The sequence below is a fragment of the Schistocerca americana genome, chromosome 1 (genome assembly GCF_021461395.2).
Source record: "Schistocerca americana isolate TAMUIC-IGC-003095 chromosome 1, iqSchAmer2.1, whole genome shotgun sequence".
NCBI classification, from domain to species: Eukaryota; Metazoa; Arthropoda; class Insecta; order Orthoptera; family Acrididae; genus Schistocerca; species Schistocerca americana.
Window position 1 is genome coordinate 607,579,837 of NC_060119.1, and position 25,895 is coordinate 607,605,731.

At 37.9% G+C, this 25,895-nt stretch overlaps 1 protein-coding gene across 2 annotated transcripts in view; it reads left to right on the forward strand.

Moving 5' to 3' along the window:
* Positions 1-25,895, forward strand: part of LOC124607225 (serine/threonine-protein kinase unc-51) — a 145,537-nt gene that overhangs the window by 88,787 nt on the left and 30,855 nt on the right. For both annotated transcript variants that reach the window (XM_047139500.1, XM_047139507.1), the window contains exon 18: positions 16,695-16,998. In XM_047139500.1, the coding sequence (XP_046995456.1) occupies positions 16,695-16,998 (304 nt within the window). The remainder of the gene's footprint in view (positions 1-16,694; positions 16,999-25,895) is intronic.

A 25,895-nucleotide genomic window follows, 5' to 3' on the forward strand; every position in this document is an offset into this window, starting at 1 on the left:
GTAGGTGTTTCAAATTGAACAAGGAAAAAAAAAATGTTACAGGAGGGATTTGAACCAACGCACAAATATCCGCTTTTATTCCACATTCAGTTTTGCTACCGACTGCACAACAGTTAAATGTTGTTCTTGTTTGTCAACTGCAATGTATACATGCTGGAAAAACTTCAGAGCCAATTATTTCTGTAAATTTATGAAAAATGTTAAGAACAGCCTATTCTCGACACTTTTGAACCGTGTTTCACACGCTTTTCACTACAGAACAGAAAGCAGCCTCAGCCATTTTCATACTGCACATTAACAGTGCGACAATCGGAGCACAACACTGCAGAGGCTGCAGCTACATACGATTTTTGAAATAAACACTACATAGCTAAAGCATGATTACAAAACACATTGATGGCTGTTAATACATTTGAATATCTTAAAGCTTCATTTAACGTAACTTAATAATAGGATATCTAATGCATAAGTAGGACCTACTTCCAAGATCGTAACACCACCAGTCAACATGTGCTACGGCTTCTGACCAATCATCGCGTTTGTGTTTGTTTACATCAGGTTTATTCTTATGAGTAACGAATTATAGTCCACGTGTCCTGAGAACTTCTGCTATTGTTTGTGCTTGTCACCCGCACAGTACACCTGTCCTGTGCGGAGTTCATTTGCTTACACCAAGTAGGTTGACACTGCAGTGAATGAGCCTGTCCAAACTTGTTGGGATGTATGAAGTAACTCCAGTTGACAAATTTTACCTGACTGTTGGAATCGCTCATCTCCACTGTTAGAAGGGCCATCACTGATGATGTGGAGGGGCAAGGCAGATCAGTGATCCCCATCATCCACTGCATGATCATCAAGCTGTAGTTTGTTGATTGATATCTTGAAAGATCCTCATTGCAAGGTCTCAGCCATTTGAGGGACCACCATAGTCTAACAGGATCACCAGACGGAATAGTAAGTTGCTAATGGACGTTCCTGTAAAGGAAGAGCTAGCCCCAAGAAACAGTCTGCACCTGTTTGGAGATCATTCATTCGTCTTAGGACGGGCGTCACCATTGCAAGACCAACATGAAAAATGGGTCTTCCTTCCAGCTAGTGGAGATGTGTCCATCGAATACAGATTAACACGAGATCTGGGCCATTTGCTCATATGCCCTTTACTGGAACAACCTTACACAACATAGAACGTGATTGAAGCATATAACAAGGCCATCAGAGTTGCTACATTCTGGAAATTCCAACTGGACACGAGAGTGAAATGAAATGAATGAGCAAAAAGAAAGAAAGAAAAAAAAAAAAAAAAAAAACATATTGTCCTCTTCCTTTATTTTATCTGATAATGAGATGAAAGTGATGCACATTTATAAAAGTGTGCTGCCTCATTCTCTACTTTAGTTTCAAGCATGAAGGCTTGAATGTATTCCAGAGTGATTTGCTGTACTGTATTAGTGTAGCGATCAGCTGTCATAAGTGTTTCCTACACTATTTTAAGTATTTTACTTCACTTTTCTGTCTTCATTTATGCTATTTTGCACTTGCTTGTTACTTTAACAAACAGTATTTGTGCACAATTTAAACAAACGTTTTACCTTTTCAAACAATTTTATAAATAATGCTTCAGTGAATGTACTAATGGCCTTTTTATTCTATGTCCAAAATACCTATCATTATAGTAGTGGCAGAATTTTTCATGTTGAGTGTTAATGACAATAAGTATGTCCATGGTTTGTCTCAAATGAGAAACTTGAATGATTATCAATGATCAATTTTATTTAACTGATACATTGATGAAACCATACAAGAATGGAAAAGAAGACTTATATAATTAACTTGGCAATGACATAAATACCTGACAATCGGGCTGGTAAGCTACCTTTTGGTTTATATGAAGCTGAAGTACGGATCCTCACTAGCAAGGATAAAAGTACATTCCAAGCATCTGAAGTGCAGTTTCTTTGATCAGTTATGGAGGTGAGAAAAAGAGACAGGAAAAGAAGTGATGATATATGGCAGACACTTGTTGACATTTTCAAGTTGAGTGGTAAGTCCTTTGAATATTATCAGAATTGGTGATATGAAATATACTGGATGATGAATGAAAATTTGCCAAAACTGATCTACAGGCAATCCCAGAGGGTTCCAGAGTGAGTCAGCAGAGCAAAGATGGAATAAGCAGCTTTGAAGGTCAGGAAAGGGTCAGCAGAAAAATGTACCTGACACATTGAAAACTGTATTCCTGATAAATTGAATTTTTATTTGGGAATAGTCAGCTTCAAATTATCTTATAGATACCTTTGTATTTCCAGTAGTGCTTTTTTTTCCAAGGTAGCTCTCTTCAAAATAGGTTTCTGGCTGACTGAACCTTATTGACAGTAGAACATTGAATCAAAATAACCGTAAGTAATGCAATTAAAATTATCCCTAAAAGCATTTCTGTTTCTGTCTGACTGACTCCCGTATCTGCCCTATCTGTTGTGAGTTGTAATCTTGGACAAAATGAGTTGTCATGGTGGTCAGAGAACATGACGAGGGGAGAAGTCAAAACAGCAACTCGTAGGTATGTGTGGTGGTAGCGGCTGACACTTACAATAAGGCAAACACAAAGGAAGGTACCTGCTCTGAGAAACTCATGAGAGTAGTACAGTGTGCCTTCCTCCCCCCTTCTGCATATGTGCTGCTTCCATAGCAAAGCTACAGTCTCACATTGTTTTTCTCCAATTGTGCTTGCCATTTGGTAGTACCTCTGAATGCCTCATCCTGAAAACTACTATCTCTGTTCCTAACCTATCTTTCCACCAATCCTTCCTTCGGTTCCAAAAGGATCAGCCCTTATCCTTGTCATTCCCTTGTCTAACCACCACTCTAAACACTTACAGTCTCTGATTAAAATTGTCTTTATTTCAACCCCTGGGTCTTTGATCACAACAGGACCTTTCTCCTTGAAGTCAATCATAAGATTGAACAAAACACTTCACACCACCTGAGTTATCAGCCACGTTGTTCAGATACCTCAGAATTGATGTTCTTCCTCTCTCACACAATTAACTTCTGATACATTACCTACTCTTCCACTCGGACGCATCTTCCGAACAAAACACTTCACACCACCTGAGTTATCAGCCACGTTGTTCAGATACCTCAGAATTGATGTTCTTCCTCTCTCACACAATTAACTTCTGATACATTACCTACTCTTCCACTCGGACGCATCTTCCAACCAGGCTTGACCATTGCTGAAATCACACCCAAAACAACCAACTCACAGCTGGCCCAGAAGCTCTCATTCAGAGACATAATTTTATCAAATCTTCAGTCCCACACCTAAAGTTAGCCATGAGCTTCCAGCATGCTGGAGTAGTTGCAGGGCAGCAACTTGTGTTAATCTATACAATGTAAACACAGCCAAAATTGAAAATTTCACTTTAATGCACTTAATGGCCAGTTTTAGGTCAGGATCCAGTTTTAAATCATCCAGATAGTCAAAATAGTATTTCCCAAAATTAAAGAACTATGTCAACTCTCTGCATGCTCTTAGCCTCTGTAATTGCTCATTTGAGCTTTATTGTAAGTATGTGTTTGTTGTCTTGACACTGTTCTTATATTTTGAGAAATACCATTTTGATTTTCTGGATGATTTAAAAGTGTATCCTGATCTCCAGTACCAAAGGGGAATGCCACTTCTTTTGCAAAACCATCTTCTATAGATGTTTCACGAATTATTTACTTCCAGTATCATTCTGTAACATCTCATGGGAAAAAAAACTAAAATCTCAAATCTTACTCCAGTTGAGCCCCATGTGATCTGAAAGAGATAACTCAGCCAAGGGTTTTTTTACAATCGTCCTTGATCACACACAGTATTACTGTCTTTCTCCACTTATCTACAATGAATTGGCTAGTGTGAATACTGTCTACTGTTACATGTTTCTGTTCTCCACACATCAGTCTGCTATATGTCGATTGTTGCATTACCCTTATTTTATATATTGCCCTATCCAGGAATTTCCATTAGTGTTAAACGTTACCTTAATGTGAGCTGTGCCTTAGTTGGTCGATAACTGCTGGAGCAAAATAATTGTGTGTCTGCAGTTCTGGAGTATTGGCCACACATCAGTTCTGTTGGCTTGTTCATGTATATGTGGCTTTGTATGAGTTTTTTCCCTGCTGTCCATAAGAACATCATGGGACCTACTAATTCAAGCAACCAAACAAAAAAGTCAAGAGAAAAGTGGACTACTGGTGACTGCTATCAGACAGCTAGTTTCAGTTTCAGCAAGGCTGTCACAAACATGCAAACACATCACAAAATCAGAGATGGAAGTGTGACGTCACATGTGCTGCACTGCTGTTGAAATTGCTCGTTAATGTTTTATAAAATTTTAGACTTCATTTACTTACTTTAAAGTTTATTTGTGTTAATATTTGCCGTAAAAGTAACTTATTAGTGGATTTTCATTAATCTCAGTCTTTCTTCCTGTGTTATTGACTCGAGTGGTCTATTATTTGTGAGTGTGCTTGCATCGTTTGTCTAAGCCGCGCGCCTCATTAGTGTGTTTACATTTTGCAGCGTGCACTGCTCTTTATAAACTTTTGTAATCGTTCGCTCGCTGTGTTTTTTAGAGTTTTCTGTGCGTTGAAGTCGTTTAGTAAAATTCATGCTTCAGTTTTCAGTTGACGTTTATTATTGTTTCTAGTGAAATATTTCAGTAAAATTTTCATTCAGTGTTTTAACTTCGCTTAGTGTTACAGTGGCTGTTTGAATTTTTTGGTTTTAGCTAATAATTATGTGAAGTTTTGTTGGTATTGGTATTAGCTGTGGTGTAGCAGTATTAAGACAAGTATTTGATTTCTTAGTAGGCAGAGAATTTCGAGACCATTATTGTTAGTTCTTAAATAGTTCTACTGGTGTAACTGAACTTTGGTAACGTAGACATATAGTTTTTTTCAGTAACTGTAAAATTTTACCATGAGTGAGAAGTATGAGCTCTGTCGTAGGTCTCGAGTCAGTACACCTGGAGGGCATTAAGGTCCTCCACCAGGGATGGAGTAGGGGATCTCCCTGGCTACTACAAAGGCCAAGATTACTTCTTGATCTGGCTGCTTACAAGAAGTATTGTACCCCGGACCACCTTTTTAAAATTAAACTTACTGAGATTTTAGACTGCCATTCAGATTTTATTACTGTTTACACGGGTGGGTCTAAACGGGGATTTTATGGGCTGCTCTGCTGTGTTTCCCGATACCGTCCATAGGATAGGGCTCCCAGAGCAGTTCTCAGTTTACTATGCAGAACTTTTTGCCATTCTGCAAGCATTAGAGCTTATGCGACGACATCATGGCACGAAATTCATCATCTGCTCCGATTCCCAAAGTGCTCTACACGCTCTTGAACAGATGTACCCAGCAGATCGGATCGTGCAAGAAGTGCAGGACGCACTCCTGCCCTTGCAAAAGCAGGGTAAGGATGTAATTTTCTGCTGGGTTCCAGGGCACATAGGGATTCCTGGAAATGAACTTGCAGATGCGGCTGCCAAGGAGGCTCTTGCTCCATCCCACCTCTTGCTCGCTGTTCCGTCCCCCCTGCAGGCAATAAAATCTTTCGTGACGCGGAAGGTCATGCGTTGGTGGGAGGCTCAGTGGCTGGACGTGAGGGATAATAAGTTACGAGTGGTGAAGGATTCTGTCCATCCGTGGCTCACCTCCTCCCGACAATGACGAGCTGAGGAAGTAGCCCTTACACGGCTTAGAATAGGACATTGCCCGTTGACACATGGTTTTCTGTTACGTCGTGAGGAGCCACCAACATGTGCGACTTGAGGGACACAGCTGTTGATACGACATATTTTAACTGAGTGTGTTTTATATGCGGGTTTGAGGGAAGATTTCAGTTTCCCACCAGACCTGCCCTCTCTTTTAACTAATAATGAGGCGAGTGTCACTAGAGTTTTACGTTTTTGTGTGATGTCTGGACTTCTTCCCAAAATATTGGGATTGCGGTCTTAATGTGCTGTACAGTGGTTTGGTCACCCATTATTTGTAAGTGGTCACCCAGCCACAGTTAATTATTTTTACCTGTTTTTTACTAGTATTTTATTTTTAGTTTTATCTACCTGTTTTGATGTGCCATGTCCAATCTTGCAATTTGAACATTTCCAATTCCCGCAAAGATCGGCTCTGAACTGATCTTTGTTTAACAGATCTTGGCTGCACTCGTCAACATTTCTTTTGGGAACGGGCGCTGATAACCTCGTTGTTGTGTGCCCTAAAACACTCATCATCATCATCATCATCATCATCATCATCATCATCATCATCATCATCATCATCAATTGTCGTAGGTTTGTGAGTGGTGGATTACGGTGTGGGATTTGTTCAAAGTATTTTCATGGGGGGGGAATGCATTGGGGAAGCCAGTGGTCATTTTAGTGAGATCCTCTCCTGGGAATGCAGAATCTGTAGTAGAAACAAGTTGATAAAGGAGCAGGAGCTTAAGATCTGTGCCCTTCAGGTGCAGTTACAATGCACAGAGGAGGAACTAGATAGATTGAGGAGGGTGAAGGGTGGTGGAGAATGGGAACTGGCAGTTGGCAAGAAGGCAGCTAGGAAGAGGAGGTATTCAGACAGTTTTACTTTGCATACATGCAATAGAAATGACCAGCTGTCAGAGTTGAGTGGAGAGGAGCCTCATGTAGCTGTAGATGTAGGGAACTTGCATTGTGAAGCCTAGTGCAGGGTTGGCTCAGGTGACTGAAAGTGTAGAGGAGTTGTGTAAGAATCTTACGAAGGAGGATCAGGTAGTGATAGTGGGTGGAGCATGGAACAGTCTCGATAGGGACGGGGAATATGATGTCAGTGGTGACTTGGTTAAGATAGCTACTCAAACTGGTACCACTAATGTGCACTTCGTGCAGCTGTTTCAGCGTCGTGATTGGCCTCACCTTAATGCGGCTGTTAGGCACGTTAACGTGGGGCTGGGGAGGGCACTGATCCCAGAGGGCATGGGTCACATCTCAATGGTGCCAGTTGGGTCCATCAGTAGATTGGGTTTCACTAGGCATGGCCTGCACCTCAATAGGTAAGGGAAGGAGAGGCTGGCTAAGCTTATAGGTGACAGTGTAGTGGGTTGTGGTGGTGGTGGTGGTGGTGGTGGTAGTGGTGGTGTCACTCATGGAAAAATTCCTGTAGTGGTTGGTGTTAGAGCTGCACCTTTTTTAGATTGAAGTTAGCTGATAGGTATACCTGCTTAAAGGAAGTCCCTCTAACTAAAGGCTCATCTTCAGAGGATGTAGTGTTTCCAAGTAGAGAAGGAATTAGCATATTTCATCAAAATATAAGAGGTATTAGAGATAAAGTTAGTGAACTGCTAATAGATGTTGACTCTGAAATTATTGGTATATCCGAGCACCGCGTAAATAATTTGATAATTCAGAGGCTTCCTTTACCAGGCTTCAGATTAGCTGGCTGTTTCTCACAGAGTTCCTTGCGGGGTGGGGGAGTGTCTCTGTACGTAAAAAAAAAACAGTAGTCCATTTGAGTCCATAGACGTATCACGACACTGCACTAAACAGATATTTGAAATGTGTGCAGCGTTAGTTGAATTAGTGTAACTAAACCTCTAATTGTTGTTGTTGTTTATAGGTCCCCTAACTCCGACTTCAGAGCATTTCTGCTCAAGCTAGAGAGGGTTCTTGATTCACTTTGTAGGAAGTACCAGAAACTAGTTATATGTGGTGACTTCAGTATTAATTTTGTATATGATTGTGCAAGAAAAAGGATGTTGGTAGATCTCCTAAATTCATATGATCTGATGCAGACTGTGTTTTTTCCAACTAGGGTGCAAGGGAACAGTAGCACTGTCATAGACAATATTTTTAGTCATTCTTCATTACTAGATGGGCATTCTGTTAGTAAAAGTGTGAATGGCCTTTCAGATCATGATGCACAAATTTTAACACTAAAAGGATTTTGTACTCAAACCAATGTCATATTTAATTACAAACTATGTAGGAAAGTTAATCCAACAGCAATAGAGAGTTTTAAAAAACTTGTCAAGGAATGAGAGTGGCAGGATGTTTGTAGTACCAATAACATAGATGATAAATACAGTGCTTTCCATAACACATTTCTCATGCTCTTTGAGAGTTGCTTTCGGTTAGAACATTCTAAATGGGGTACTAGCAGTAATGGGCAACCTGGATGGCTGACTAGTGGGATAAGGATATCATGTAGAACAAAGTGGGAATTATATCAAAGTGTTAGAAGTAGTCACAATCAAGCTACAGTAGCCCATTACAAAAAGTATTGTAAGGTGCTTAAAAATGTTATTAGGAAGGCAAAGAGTATGGGGTATGCAAATAGAGTAGCTAATTCACACGATAAAATTAAAATCATATGGTCAGTTGTGAAGAAGTGCTTGGTCAGCAGCACAAGGTCGACGATATAAAGTCAGTTTGCAGTAAAAATATTTCTGTTACTGATAAATCAGATATATGTACAGTATTTAACAATCATTTTCTGAGCATTGTTGGTGAATTAAATAAAAATTTAGTTTCTACAGGAAATCGTATAACTTTCTTGACAAATGCTTTTCCGAGATTGATGTCTAGTTTGAGTCAATAATTAAACCACTGAAGACTAAGGTTTCTAATGGTTATGATGGAGTGTCTAGCAGAATATTAAAGTACTGTGCTGCACATGTTAGCCCTGTTTTTAGCCATATTTGTAATTTTTCCTTTAGGAATGGTCAGTTTCCTGAGCGATTAAAGTACTCAGTAGTATAAAAAGGGAGAAAGGGATAATGTAGATAATTTTAGACCTATTTCTATGCCATCAGTGACTGCAAAAGTTATTGAAAAGGCTGTGTATGTAAGGATAATTGATCATTTTATATCATACGATTTGCTATCAAATGTACAGTTCGGCTTTAGAAGTCGTTTAACAACTGAAAATGCTATATTCTCTTTTGTCTGTGAGGTACTGGATGGGCTAAACAAAAAGTTTCGAACGCTTGGTGTATTTTTTGATTTAACTAAGGCATTTGATTGTGTTGATCACAAAATATTCCTCCAGTAGTTGAGCCATTACGGAATACGAGGAGTAGCTCACAATTGGTTCGCCTCTTACTTTAGCAACAGGCAGCAAAAGGTCATTATTCACAATGTTGATAACGGCTGTGATGTGGGATCTGAGTGGGGTACTGTCAAGTGCGGGGTGCTCCAGGGATCAGTGTTGGGGCCACTCCTGTTCCTTATTTATATAAATGATATGCCCTCTAGTATTACAGGTGACTCTTAAAATATTTCTGTTTGCTGATGACACCAGCTTGGTAGTAAAGGATGTTGTGTGCAACATTGGCCCGGTTTCAAATAGTGTAGTATATGACCTCAGTTCATGGCTTGTAGAAAATAAACTAACATTACATCACAGTAAGACTCAATTTTTACAGTTTCTAACACACAATTCAACAAAACCTGATGTTTTAATTTCACAGAACGGGCACATGATTAGTGAAACTGAACAGTTCAAATTTATAAGTGTTCAGATAGATAGTAAGCTGTCGTGGAATGCCCACGTTCAGGATCTTGTTCAAAGACTTAATACTGCCATTTTTACTATTCGAACGGTATCAGAAGTGAGTGATACTTCAACATGAAAATTAGTCTACTTTGCTTATTTTCATTCATTTATGTCGTATGGTATTATATTTTGGAGTAACTCTTCCCATTCTACAAGGATATTTTTGGCTCAGAAACGGGCGGTTCGGGCAATAAGTGGTGTGAGTTCACGAACCTCTTGTCGACATCTGTTCACAAGTCTGGGTATTTTGACATTGACGTCTCAATATGTATATTCCTTATTGCCGTTTCTTGTTACCAATATTAGTTTATTCCCAAGACTAAGCAGATTTCACTCAGTTAATATTCGGCAGAAATCAAACCTGCATTTTCATTGGACTTCCTTAACTTTTGTGCAAAAAGGTGTGCAGTATACTGCTGCATCCATTTTCAATAAGCTGCCACTTGAATTAAAAAATCTTAGCAGTAATCCACGTACTTTCAAATCGAGACTGAAGAGTTTCCTCATGGGTCACGCCTTCTATTCTGTTGCGGAGTTCCTTGAAAAATTAAGCTGATTCTTATTGTATTGCTGATAGTGTTTACTTAAACTTATGGGCTGACTTTTTTTCAGGTTTATGAACATTTATTTTTATCTGTTATTACTTTTATGTTGTAATTTCATGTACTGATACGTTCCATGACCTTGGAGATTTGCTCCTCAATTTGGTCCTACGGAACTCGACGTGTAAATAAATAAAATGAAAAATCTTCTATCCTTTGTCTTGCATGATAACCATACCATGACAGTTACAACTGAGCATTGAAAGATGGTTAGAATGGGTGAAAAAGACTATTCTGAGGTCTTCATATGAGCAAAAAATTTGTGTAAATTTAAATTTTCTGCTTTACATTTTTAAGCCAATGTTGTATTTTTAACCAACCAGAGTTCAGAGTGGGGGCCACTAATTTAAATTTTGGGTGAAACTGTGTAATTGGCTTACTGTTTGACAAGAAATTAATGTGATACCTCACCAGAAAGCTCTTAGAACTAATTATATAAAATTGCAGAACAGTATGAAATTCCTCAGCAGATGAGCATAATGCACTTACAGCTTGTCTCCGAGAGTTCTATAAATTATTTATAAAGTCCCCATATTAATTATATCTCATGATACTCTTATAGCATAAAGGTATAAAAGTTTCTTCACAGAGTTTTGTGAGCAGTCACCACAACTATTGAGATATCTGAACATGCCTCCAAACCAGACTGAAACCATCATTGTTGCTGATGTTTCCAATAATTTCTGAACACTACAACCAGAGGTTCTCCCATCACATATATGAAAACAGCACTGGGAGTGCATTTAGTGGAGATACTGTAAACAGTACATGAAATTAATGGATGAATTGGAATGAAACTATATCTTCATTGATTACACATCAAATTATCCGTTCACTTTATTTCAGCGAATCTAATTCATTTGACATCATAAAGGCTTTGGGTATTTATCATACTAGTCCAATCCATCCAATTGTGTGTGTGGGTTGGAATGAGCTATTGCTAAGGAGGAAAATTTTGTGTAAATGTAACACAATAAATAACACAAAATATGTGGTTTTCACAAATGTAACAGGTAATCGATGGTTTCTACAAAATATACAAAATTTGGCATTTTTCCTGTTCCACCATAAAAATCTTATAAATATGAAAGCAGCTAATTTCTGAGGCAAAAATAACTTATATTTTTGCAACAAAAATGAAGAAACCAAAATAGCTTTACAAATGACCAAAGCCCTACATAATGCAGTAAATGCAAATACTTCTAATATACTGGAACTTACCACAGTAAAAACTTTAAATAAAAAAAATTCTAGATACTGGAGTTCTAGTGACAAAATCTGATATGGATAACACAAATGTGCTATTGTGTAAAGAAGATCACATAGAGAAAACATTACAGTATTTTGACAAGAACAGCGTAAACAAAATTAGTATGGATGAAAAGACTGAAATTTTACCCCCAGCATCATCTTTCTGCAACTGTGTTGTTAATGAGGCCGTACTTATCCACATGGCAGACAATCTTATCAACAGAGATGCAGGTTTTCAATTACGTGCCACCTGGGATCGAGCACTGGCTGCCATTAAATTAAAACAGAGAAAACAAGAACTTCCGATTCATGACTCCATGCAAAACGCTGCTGAGATTTAATTCAGCTGTAAACCATGGAAGCATATGGCAGCACAGTCATAACCCACAGCGCATGTGTAGAAGGCTTTTTGTGGCTTCCAGCAGGGGGCACTAGGAGCGCAACTTTCCTGCAATTGCGAGCATCTTCCCGTGCATGCGTATTGCCTGCTTCCGGCTCAATAAATTTCGGCACCGCCACGCGATTATCATCAGTTGCAACTCAGTTGCATCTTGCAGCAGTGACAGTAGCAAGTACCACCACCTGAAGATGTTGGGAAGGTGCACTGATACAATATAGTGGGATTTACTCAGTATGGTCCAGTGGCAAACTCAAGAACTGTATATGCAACAGATCCATCAGGAAAGCCTGAAAAGTCACATATTTTTAACAATTACAGGAAGCCTATATATCCAGTCATAATTATAAGGAATAATTCAAATCATCCAATCCAATGCAGAAAAGCATATTTCTATTCAGTTTTACCCCGAATGTTACAGTTACCATTTACAGACAAAGACAGAGCTGTAGAATTACAGACAAACAAAAGGGCAGTGTTAAGGAACAATTACCAAGAACGTGATATAATGAAATTGTACCACACTATCCAGGAAAATACTAAATGAAAGAAAACAACAGTATTGGCAAGCCAGTAGGAACAAATGGTATATTACACACACATAAAATGTCCTAGAACAGATCATATTGTGAGATGTTACCCAAGACAGAAAGTTAAAGTAGCATTTTGAACTAGTAACTTCCTTAGACATGCACTAATGTACGAAGAGAATGTACATAAGGTCAAATACAGTAATTCAGGAGTATATGAAAGGATCTACCAAAATTGTCAGAGCACATACATTGGCCAAACTGGAATAGCCTTTAAAATACCTTGTAAAGAACATTGTGATTTAAATTCAAATTGTACAGCATTTGGTGAACATTTGATAACAACAAAACACACAATAGGTGAGATTCAGAATAATTTGAAAATTACCCACACCACAGATAAAGACCCTATGTTAAATGTTTTGGGAGAATTGGAAATTTTCATAGAAAAGAGGGAAAAAAAAAAAAAAAAAAAAAAAAAAAAAAAAAAAAAAACCTGTAAAATTTCTAAACAACAAAACGATTTTAATTTAGATGGGCTCTTCCAGTTTGTTGTGAAATGCTGTAGATATGCTACCAAAATATAATACTTGCCATGTCTTCCTAACAGAAATGTTTTTAAAAGTGATAGTTTTGAATGCATTATGATTAAGACATATTTTAAATTCATATTTTTTATAATGTATTTTGAAAGATAAGCTAATGTTTACAGATGTACTCGTGTTGTTTGAAAGATAAGCATGTATGTACAGATATGAGATGTCTATACATACACACACACACACACACACACACACACACACAAAAGAGACAACAAAAATGTAAGTTTCATTTTCTGTATTTGTAAATTATCTTTGGATATACTATACAATGGATGGTACAAGTATTGTTGTAGTGTACTTTAAACAGGGTGTATACGACCCGGGACAGCCAGGAGATCCGGAAAAAACCCGGGAATTTTTTCATCCGGGAGAAAACCTTGAAAAACTCGGGAATTGTTTAGAATTCGGGGAATTTTTCATTGATTTAGTTTTCAGTTAAATTTTTGTGATCTTGGCTGGTAAGAACTGATACTCTAACAAAGGGTATTACTGTATCCCACTACTGCAGAATAATACTGCAGCAACACAACACGAACGAAAGAATAAAAGAAAACGGAAATGAAACTTAAGTTGCAAAGGAAATGCGCCATATACAACAACAAAACACAGTGCTCATACAAGCGTCTGCCAACAGCAAAGTGTGTCAAATGCTTCAGAAATACAGTGCAATGCTTCATAAAAACAAGTTGCCTCCGATGAGCGTGACGTAACAGCTGTTTAAATTAGATTCATTTGAGCAGTTGAGGGTGGGCTCTTGGGCATGTGCAGTTGCTTCTGGTTACAGGAAGTGTGGCTGGGTGCCACTATCTACTATTGCCCCAGTTCGGAAATATCGTAGATCCGGGGCTGATGCACAGTGCAGTCTGAGCTGTGGTGGGGAGGTGGGTCGTCTCCATGTGAGCTGAGTTTACGTTCAGTGATTTTGTTGTTTCCTCTTCATTTATTGCCCTCACGTTAAATGAAAACAAAACGGATTTTTATGGCTAGGAGCTATCAAATGAAGTAAAATACATTCGCATAATTACGGAAGGCAAAACTATGTTGTTAGTTTCAGATTTTATTTCCACGTTTCTGACAGTCAAGCATTAATCGTCATGCAGAACAATGAAGTTATTTTTATCGATTTGCTAAAGAGATTTGGCTTTATTAATCTTTTCCGCTGAGGCAGTCAATTTATTCGAAACAAAGTGTTTAATTTCACGCTATTGGCTAGTTTCAACTGTTCGCTGCATTTTAAGTACACGTATGGCATTACGTCATAATAAAGAACCAAACATGAAGTAATACAGTACTGGTACTCCAAGAAAATCTACATCCGAATCTGGACATACGAATGTGCGCTTTAAGCTGAATTATGCATTTTAGTACGATTCACGAAATTCCGATGCTCTTGAAGTATCCTCTGATGTCTTGTTTCTTTTATGACATAATGCAAGATCTTTTAATGTTTCACACGTAGGCACATTGGGCTTCCTGCATCATCGTAGCTGCAGCACAAGTGTGGTGACGCCTGTTATCTGGCACTCTCTTGCATCTGCTGAAACAAACCTATTTATAACAGGTTGCGGGAAAATGTTGCAAATGGTGGTTTGAAAAGCGTTACATTCAAATTAAATTTCCTTTTGCGCAAGATGAAGTATGTGCGAGAATGTAAGATGAATTTTCTTAAATCACAAAGCGTTTGACTCTCATTTAAGAATCACCTCTTTGAGGAGACCATTTAGAAGAATTTCAAGCCCAGAAGATCAGACATTTAAATTGTTATATTGTTATTAAAAGTTTACTGGCACATTTGTGTGATATATCTTAAAGTGTAACACGTGCAAAAATGATCAAGTTACATGTGGAAGCTTAGCTTCTCTTCCAGCTTATTAATTTTAGAGACCAATATTATATGTGAAAGCTATATCTATTAATTTAAACCATAACATTTCTTAATTGAGTGTTCATGCTACTTAAGAGTGATCTTGCTAATGACTGACTGCATCATGTGTCCTATTCTGTTATCAGCTGGTGAGATCACACGACATGAGCTATGACTGTCGTACAAACCCTCCCCCCCTCCCCCCCTCCCCCGCCAGGGAAATTCTACATCAGTATATAAAACCATAACCATTCAAAGGATTGATCAGTTTCACAGTGCCGAGGAAGAGAATACTGTCACATAACAGGGAAAAAAGTGTATTTTCACGCGGAAGAATGATGATGGGGAGTTGTGTTAATGATGACATGTCAAAGAGTCTGTTATGTATACCTGGGGTGACAAATCTCTCAGTGTAGTTATTCTGAAGGAATACAAATCTCTTAAAAATTTAGAGAAATAGTAACTTTCCACTCCATTCGTGCTGTTCGACACAGTCGAACGTATGCTCTTGTACTGAGAGAAGTTGGGCTTCCGTATTCAAATATACATTCTGAGTGGCAGTTTCCACACTGTACAGGGTCTCCCATTTATCTTGACCACCATCAAGTAACTTTTTGCCAGATGCAAAATATAAAATGTTTCAACCAAATATTATTTAGTTGCCATGGGACAATAAACAGCATGATAGCCTTTCTTGTAACTTTCTTCATTATTAACATATATTAACCATATGTCTATTTTAAACAGCAGCCTGTATTTTTTTATTTGGTAATCCACCATCTTTGTGTTATTGTGTTTATGTTTGTGCCTTTGAATTTAACGAAACGCAACACACACAGTAACTCAAAATACGATTTTGTGTATTAGCACTTTCTCTTGAAACATAAACAGCTAAAATAAAAAGCACTTAAAGAGTAGCTGTGGACCTTCTATTTTCAAAGCAAATGCTTTACTAGCCATGAATCCAATTTCCAGAGCAGATACTTTATTAACTATGAATTCTGTTTCGAAAGCAGATACATTATTGGCTAATTCAAATAAAATTCTCCTACAAAATAAATGGAGAAAATAATGAAAGGAAAGAGATATTATTAAAATTTGTTAAATGCCAAGTCTGTTCATAAGGAGGGAGATTTAGATGGGTTATTGAAGTGGCTGATCTTTTGTAGCCCCCCCTTTTTTTGTCAGCCAGCACATATGTATGCATTAAAAAGTTTTAGAATTGTTTAGTCTATTTATATTTTGAGTAAGTAGATATTACCAAATTATGCGAGGACTTTGGTTAATAAAACAAAGACAATGCATGAATTCATGTTTGTAGAGAGCTACACTGTCATGTATGGTATGGTTATTTAATTCTTCTGATAAATATCCTTTTATGCAGTTTAGTCTCATTTGTCCAGTACAACTATGGTACAGGATGTAACAATATATTATTCAACTGACCACTTATTTTGATAACAATGGAAGGAATATTTTAATTGTTGTACAGCTTTGTATTTCATCTAGCTTTGTTAACAAAATACAGGGATGTTTTGATCTATTACATCAGATTTTTTACACTGGTTTTTTTTTATGGTTGGAGATTGGTAACTCTGGCTTTGAACTGCTGCATAATCGCCCTTGTAGATGTTGTCTTTGGCAAACAGTCTAAAAGTAATTAAATCACAGGTGATAATATATGTTCAGGGGCCAGTTCTTGGTATTTTGCCTCTGTTTTATCTCTGTTGAAGTAGTTAAGAATAAGGTCCTATCAGAAGACAATTTATTTTGTTCAAGTTTATATGGTTAATTTTTTAGTATTTTAGTGACATGTTTAATAGCTGTCACATAAGTGTCGTATTTTCATAGTTTGTTTTATATGTTTTACAGAGGGAACATAATGAGACACTGGCCAAACTAAATTTCGTGTTAGCACTGTCGGACTGTGTAGCAGAGTTGGCAGCATCTCGCGCAACTCCACTAGCAGCATTAGCGGATGGTGCAGGGAGTGGTGGTGGTAGTGTTGGTGGTGGTGGAGGAGGAGGAGGAGGATCACGACAGAGTGAAGGAACTCGGCGTGCTGAGCAGCTGGTCCTACTTGTACGTGCATTGCAGCTTTTAAGCTCAGGACTGAATCTAGCAACACAGCAGTTGCGAGCCGGAGTACTGCAACCATCAGCGTCAGTCAAAAGTGGTGAGTAAGAGTCCAAAAAAATTAGTGGCTTTTTTTCACATTAAATCATATATTGTGATATGTGACATTTAGTGAAAGCGGTTCTCATTCTCTAAGATTTTTCTCAGTTCTATACCATCAGTTCTTGCTTTGCACAGTTATTCCCCATCTCCAAAAGAAACTTCTCTTTCTCACCTTGAGGGTTTTCTCTCAGCTATTCTCATGGCTTTTTGGTTGCTTTGTAACATCAGATGAGATTGAACCCTGATTCAAAAGTCTTGTGACTTTCTTAATTCATAGTATTAACTTTACATTGATTCTTGTATGTGCTTCGTGAACTCTCATGGCATTTTTCTCTGCCTTATTTTTAGGTCTTTCTAGTTTACTTTCTAATTCCAGATTTTGCATGTTCTGTATTTTATTGCACTGCAAAACTGCCTGTTTCACAATTTTTTTGCATTATGTTCTCAAACCTTCAACATTTCTTCCAGTGTATGGTAAATAACAATGACAGTTGGCTTCATATTGGATTGATAGAAATATTCCTTGTGCTTTTTGGCTGTGAGAAAGCTATTTATTTGCTGAGGCAACTAGCAAACTGTAATTAATCAGCAATACATTTTCATCCATTATCTGTGTATCTTCTGCTCTTGGATACTTTCTCAGTGTCATATCTGAAGAAGATTTCTGGTTTGGAGCAGAAGAAATTACCCAGCAAAGTTTGAAGAAGATGTTTTATCTGAAAATAAGGATAAATAATGGAAAATTTGGAAGAGAGCTTAGGGTCTGAGACTATGGGGTCTGTGGAATCACTTCCCAACCAGATTTCTGAATAGCTTTTTTTAATAGCATTGTGGAAAGCTTTACATGTTCCTTATAGGTAATTTGTTGTGCAAGATGCTGCACTCATCAACAACACAAACTATTTTCTGTGAATGCATAGAAACTTACATACAGTTGCTGTGTTCTCAGGGGACAGTCATTCTTTTTTATGTTGTATAAAGCCACCACTTTTTGGCATGACTAAGAATCGTGGTTAGAACTGGCATATATGTGTGTGACAACTGGTGTGGAGCTAGCAGAAATGTATATGCATTAGTTTTGCTTGAAGAATGCAGTACCTATGTTCACTATTTTCAAACCTCACCTGTGCAACAAAAATGTTGCCTAATGAATGATTGGTCACTAGTCAGCATGTCCACTAGTTATTGACAAGAGACATGTGGATCATGAGATATAAAAATGTTCCAAAGGTTGCCAGTGCTACCTGATTATAAGATGAGGATTTACCCCCAAATTCTTCATTTGAAAAGTACAGATTAAACTATTGCTGCTAAGGTCAACATTTTTATGTCATTGAACAGGTTAATATAGAGGGTCTCTTATATTTAAAGGTGAAGTTTTGGCTGTTCGGGTCACATGCAGATTTATTTTTGAAGAATTCTGGAGGTTAGAGATGCACAAATGGTATTCACATTCAGACAGGCTAGATATGTTCTGATACACCGAAGCACTCAATATGTATCAATCTTGCTCGAATGATCACATGATATTTGGCTGACATGGGACTAGTGCAAGGGATGAATTAGCCACTACAACAGTCTGTTGCTCCACTTAAAATTTATCAATTTTTTTTGAAAGACAGGAGGAAATAGCATTAAATTCTATAATCTCACAAACTCTTGTATGGTATTTGAACAGGTTTGCAATAAAAGTTCTAATACATGCATGGATACCGTATACAAATATTTATGCTGCTTATTAAGAAAAGACAACATTCAGAGGCAAAAAGGCAGAACAGCTGTGTTCTCATGTCCCGCCATAACCACAGCCTCAAAAATTGTAACATATTCGGGAGAAGCAACCAAATATAAATGACCATGAAAATATAAATTTCACAGCTCTGCTATTAGGATAATGATGATGATTAAAATAGTGGTATCACAGATAACAGGCTTAGTAAAAAGGTAGTGGAGGTAAAAATTATGTAAACCATTTCTTTTTGTTTATTTAATTTCTCCTTGTATTATCAAAATGTAGATAATAACGAAGGGCGTAAGTTTAGAATAGGTATAATGCTAACTTTTTAGCAGATACTTTTTATCAATAAAACAGTTTGTAATTTTAATTAGTCAGAATGTGCACAAAAATAAATAATAAAAACAGTTTTGCTGAAGGGTCTTATATTCAGCATCATCTTATACTTAGGTAAATACAGTACTAGATGGGTTATTGAAGTGGCTGATCTTTTGTAGCCTTTTTTTATTTATTTGTTTTTGTAGTGGTCAGCCAGCACATGTATCAGCATTAAAATGTTTTAGAATTGTTTAGACTATTTTTGTTTTGAGTAAGTAGATATCACCCAAATTATGTGAGGACTTTGTTTTATTAACCAAAGACAATGCATGCATGCATGATTGAAATAATATGCTGTGCGGAGTGTCCGCTTGGTTTGACACACCATGTCATGGATTGTGCAGCCCCTTCCACCTGAGGTTCGAGCCCTCCCTCGGGCAGGGGTGTGTGTGTTGTTTGTAGCATAAGTTAGTTTTAAGTAGTATGTAAGTCCAGGGACTGACGACATCAGCTTAGAAATTCACGCACGCACACACACACACACACACACACACACACACACTTGAAATAATATAGCTATTTTCATCCTTGCTTTCTCCAGTGGCATTCTCTTTGTAGGCAGCAAAAATATTTTAAGCTTCTGCTGCATCCTTTGTTCTTGCATGAAACCCAAACTGATGAAATAATAGTATATTGGACATATTACTGGTTCTCTCTCCTTTCCATTTTTATGATATCATCTTTAGCTCATAACTAGCACTAACTTGGTTCATATTTGTAGAACTCTTAACCAGGTTTATGAGTATGATACTATAAATATTGAATGAGAGATAAAAATTGTAAACAGTGTTGTGGTATTGAACAAGAATGGTAATAATCTGTGCATCAAATTTATACCAGTAGCTTTTGATGCTCCAGTAATCTGTGTTGGTATTTTTGTAGATTTCAAAATGTATTTGTAGATAAGACAGTTCTTAAACTATGACTGCAGCTGGTTCTTCATATGTTTTTGTTGAGACTAAATTAGGGAAGTCCATAAAAAATGGAGCATTATCAGCAGGATTTTAAATACCAACACCCTCCTGTCTTCGCCATAAAGCAAAATTAGATGTCAAAAATAAAATTAAAGGAGTCTAATTTCTGTTACAGTTGTACAGTTGTTCTCTGACAACTGTCACTTGTTTACCACACTGCCGTACAGATTTCTCATGCCAAAGTATTGATGGCTGAGTTAAATACTAAAACATACTATCATTAATCGCCCAATATTATTTTTCTTGGTATTAGTGTACTACCTCTGCAAGGGCTGATATGAAAAACATCTCTTTAATTTCTTCTTGCATTGGCTGTTCTTTATATCCACTTTATTTTGTGTTCTACAATGTTTTGGTCATTTTCAAGCAGCTGCACACTTGTCAGAAAAACAAATTAGAATACAAGCTGCAGAGCAACCATTGGTTATAGTCACCAAAATAAAAATAGCACACTTTTTGGATTAATGTCATATAATTTTATGGGCAGTGCATGCTTGGCATGATATACAGTACAGTAAAATAAAAATTAAACTCTTTGTAAGTACAGGTAAAAATGGTAAATTGACAGTAGTTGAAAATGACATGGTAAAATAGTTTACAAAGCTTGAGAGCTGTAGCCATAGTATCAGCTTTTGTATAAACGATAGCAAACAGCTCAGTCATTTACTAGTCTGAGAGATCACTGAACTGTGTGGAGCAACGCCTTCTGTCATACAGGTCAAAAATAGATGTGGAAAGGTACATTCTATGTGTGACCCATGTTATCTAAGTTATTAACACAAATGTTAGGAGGGGAAGAAAGCATTATTTCGTCTTTATTCCTCATAGAAGGATGATAATCGATACTAGCAAAGTATAAAACTCACAATAATGCCATTTTTAATAGTTGTTGTGTGCAGTTGATAACAATAAAAATGTTTAAAGGAAGATGATGCACCTGGGTGTATATGCCCTGGGACAGTCGGGAAATTCAGGAAAAATGTGGGAATTTTTTTCACCTGGGGATTTCTCATTGTTTTCATTGTCAGTTATGTTTTCGTGATTTTGAGTGGTAGGAGCTGATACTTTAACAAAGACTTTTATGTTAGCCCACTACTGCAGAATAATACTGCAGCAGTAAAACTTAAATGAGAGATTAACACCAAAATAAAACTTTAATTGCAAGAAAATGTACCATTTACAACAACAGAAAACATCTCACAAGTGTCTGCTGGCATCTGAATGTCTCAAAGGTTTTATGATGAAGGCTATGCACATGCAATACTTTATAACAACAAACTGTATTTGATTAGCTTGACATCACAACCGTTTACATTTGTAACAGGTCATGGGAAAGTATTGTGAATTGTGGCTTGAGAAGCATTACTTTCAATATAAATTTCCTTTTACGCAAGATGAATTGTGTGTGAGAATGTGCGATGAGTTTCGTAAGTCATGGAGAATTTGTCTCATTTAAAATTTAACACCTGATGATCAGACGCTTAGAAAAACTTTGGGCCCAGAAGACCAGCCATTTATGTAGTTATTTAAAATTTTACTCACACATTTGTGTTTTATGTATCTTAAAGGGTAACTGGAGATACTACAAGGTTTCAGATAGATTATATAATGGTAAGACAGAGATTTAGGAACCAGGTTTTAAATTGTAAGACATTTCCAGGGGCAGATGTGCACTCTGACCACAATCTACTGGTAATGAACTGTAGATTAAAACTGAAGAAACTGCAAAAAGGTGGGAATTTAAGGAGATGGGACCTGGATAAACTGAAAGAACCAGAGGTTGTTGTACTGAGTTTCAGGGAGAGCATAAGGGAACAATTGACAGGAATGGGGGAAAGAAATACAGTAGAAGAAGATTGGGTAGCTTTGAGGAATGAAATAGTGAAGGCAGCAGAGGATCAAGTAGGTAAAAAGACGAGGGCTAGTAGAAATCCTTGGGTAACAGAAGAGATACTGAATTCAATTGATGAAAGGAGAAAATCAAAAATGCAGTAAGTGAAGCAGGCAAAAAGGAATACAAACGTCTCAAAAATGAGATGGACAGGAAGTGCAAAATGGCTAAGCAGGGATGGCTAGAGGAAAAATGTAAGGATGTAGAGGCTTATCTCACGAGGGGTAAGTTAGATACTGCCTACAGGAAAATTAAAGAAACATTTGGAGAAAAGAGAACCACTTGCATGAATATCAAGAGCTCAGATGGAAACCCAGTTCTAAGCAAAGAAAGGAAAGCAGAAAGGTGGAAGGAGTATATAGAGGGTCTATACAAGGGCAATGTTCTTGAGGACAATATTATGGAAATGGAAGAGGATGTAGATGAAGATGAAATGGGAGATATGATACTGCATGAAGAATTTGACAGAGCACTGAAAGACCTGAGTCGAAACAAGGCCCCGGGAGTAGACAACATTCCATTAGAACTACTGACAGCCTTGGGAGAGCCAGTCCTGACAAAACTCTATCATCTGGTGAGTAAGATGTACGAGACAGGCGAAATTCCCTCAGACTTCAAGAACAATATAATAATTCCAATCCCAAAGAAAGCAGGTGTTGACAGATGTGAAAAATACCGAACTATCAGTTTAATAAGTCACAGCTGCAAAATACTAACACGAATTCTTTACAGACGAATGGAAAAACTGGTAGAAGCGGACCTCGGGGAAGATCAGTTTGGATTCCGTAGAAATGTTGGAACACGTGAGGCAATACTGACCCTACGACTTATCTTAGAAGAAAGATTAAGGAAAGGCAAACCTATGTTTCTAGCATTTGTAGACTTAGAGAAAGCTTTTGACAATGGTGACTGGAAAACTCTCTTTCAAATTCTGAAGGTGGCAGGGGTAAAATACAGGGAGCGAAAGGCTATTTACAATTTGTACAGAAAGCAGATGGCAGTTATAAGAGTCAAGGGTCATGAAAGGAAAGCAGTGGTTGGGAATGGAGTGAGACAGGGTTGTAGCCTCTCTCCGATGCTATTCAATCTGTATATTAAGCAAGCAGTGAAGTAAACAAAAGAAAAGTTCGGAGTAGGTATTAAAATCCATGGAGAAGAAATAAAAACTTTGAGGTTCGCCGATGACATTGTAATTCTGTCAGAGACAGCAAAGGACTTGGAAGAGCAGTTGAACGGAATGGACAGTGTCTTGAAAGGAGGGTATAAGATGAACATCAACAAAAGCAAAACGAGGATAATGGAATGTAGTCGAATTAAGTCGGGTGATGCTGAGGGAATTGGATTAGGAAATGAGACACTTAAAAGTAGTAAAGGAGTTTTGCTGTTTGGGGAGCAAAATAACTGATGATGGTCGAAGTAGAGAGGATATAAAATGTAGACTGGCAATGGCAAGGAAAGCGTTTCTGAAGAAGAGAAATTTGTTAACATCGAGTATTGATATAAGTGTCAGGAAGTTGTTTCTGAAAGTATTTGTGTGGAGTGTAGCCATGTATGGAAGTGAAACATGGATGATAAATAGTTTAGACACGAAGAGAATAGAAGCTTTCGAAATGTGGTGCTACAGAAGAATGCTGAAGATTAGATGGGTAGATCACATAACTAATGAGGAGGTATTGAATAGAACTGGGGAGAAGAGGAGTTTGTGGCACAACTTGACTAGAAGAAGGGATCGGTTGGTAGGACATGTTCTGAGGCATCATGGGATCACCAGTTTAGTACTGGAGGGCAGCGTGGAGGGTAAAAATCGTAGAGGGAGACCAAGAGATGAATACACTAAGCAGATTCAGAAGGATGTAGGCTGCAGTAGGTACTGGGAGATGTAGAAGCTTGCACATGATAGAGTAGCATGCAGAGCTGCATCAAACCAGTCTCTGGACTAAAGATCACAACAACAACAAAGGGTAACACACTCTAAAAAAGACCAGGCTTCAAGGTTAGTTAATCTTATTTATTTTAGTTCTCTCATAGATTATGAATTGTACAATAATGATGGTAAAAAGTATAATTATCCTTAAAAAAGTGTGAGGTGGGTTTTTGAGCAATTTCACCAGTAATTGTCTTATTTGTGGAAGAGTTGAAGTGTTCTGGTGTGCAGAGAGATATGTTGCAATCAGAGCTATATAGTTTGCTTCTTTTCTGCTTGTTTTGCCAGTGAATTGTTTTGCCTTCTCTGGACCATGCTCAAAACAGCTCTAATGTTCACTGCTGTTTCTTTTAAAGTAATTTTATAAATAGACAACAGAAGGCAGCACCAGTCAAGGACAGGTAACAGGACACCCGCACCTTAATCTCATATGTAATTAGTCTAATTTTTGAGTGGTAGGTGATTAGTGTGTCTAGAAAATAGTGATCCGCGGCTGTACTTGGGCTTGGTCTCCAAATTGTTAAGCATAAATTGAAAACGTGTGTCTAATACAACTGAACTGTTATATTCGCCACACTAAAATTTTGTAATACAAAAATATGAAGTGTACAAGTTGCCGCACATCCAATTCCAAAACACATTATTTTTGGCTGGGTTTCATTTCCTGAAGTGCTGGGAAGTTCTGTGCTGGTGTAGAAAACCTTATCTACTCAAAATATTGATAAGTTTTACAACTGTCAGGGAAAGTATGTTGTCACTTAACACAGAAAAAATGAACTTTCTTCTGGAATGTAACAGTACCAGAGAAGGAAAGTTGCTACTCACCATATAGCGGAGATGCTGAGTCGCGATAGGCACAACAAAAAGATTCACACAATTAAAGCTTTCAGCCATTGAGGCCTTAGTCAGCAGTATCTTACTTCTTAAAAACATAGCCATTAGGATACATTAAAATCAAAAGCGAAACCACATAACCACATATGACACCATTTTTGTGACATTTTAGTGTGACATCTTATGTTATATAAGCCAAATACAGACTTGTTCTCCTGCACACTTCATGAATACAGCATGCAAGAGAGAGTCTTTGTATGAAAATATCTAAACTACTGTAAAGATATGAATATAATAGAGGGAAACATTCCACGTGGGAAAAATATATCTGAAAACGAAACCGCTGGCAGGTCGATAGACACACAAACATACACACAAAATTCAAGCTTTCGCAGCCAACGGTTGCTTCGAACAGGAAAGAGGGAAGGAGAGGGAAAGACGAAAAGGATGTGGGTTATAAGGGAGAGGGTAAGGAGTCATTCCAATCCCGGGAGTGGAAAGACTTACCTTAGGGGGGAAAAAAGGACAGGTATATACTCACGTGCGCGCACACACACACACACACACACACACACACACACACACACACACACACATATCCATCCGCACATACACAGACACAAGCAGACATTTGTAAAGGCAAAGAGTTTGGGCAGAGATGTCAGTCGAGGCGGAAGTACAGAGGCAAAGATGTTGTTGAAAGACAGGTGAGGTATGAGCGGCGGCAACTTAAAATTAGCGGAGGTTGAGGCCTGGGGGATAATGAGAAGAGAGGATATACTGAAGGACAAGTTCCCATCTCCGGAGTTCTGACAGGTTGGTGTTAGTGGGAAGTATCCAGATAACCCGGACGGTGTAACACTGTGCCAAGATGTTTTGGCCGTGCACCAAGGCATGTTTAGCCACAGGGTGATCCTCATTACCAACAAACACTGTCTGCCTGTGTCCATTCATGCGAATGGACAGTTTGTTGCTGGTCATGCCCACATAGAAAGCTTCACAGTGTAGGCAGGTCAGTTGGTAAATCACGTGGGTGCCTTCACACGTGGCTCTGCCTTTGATCGTGTACACCTTCTGGGTTACAGGACTGGAGTAGGTGGTGGTGGGAGGGTGCATGGGACAGATTTTACACCGGGGGCGGTTACAAGGGTAGGAGCCA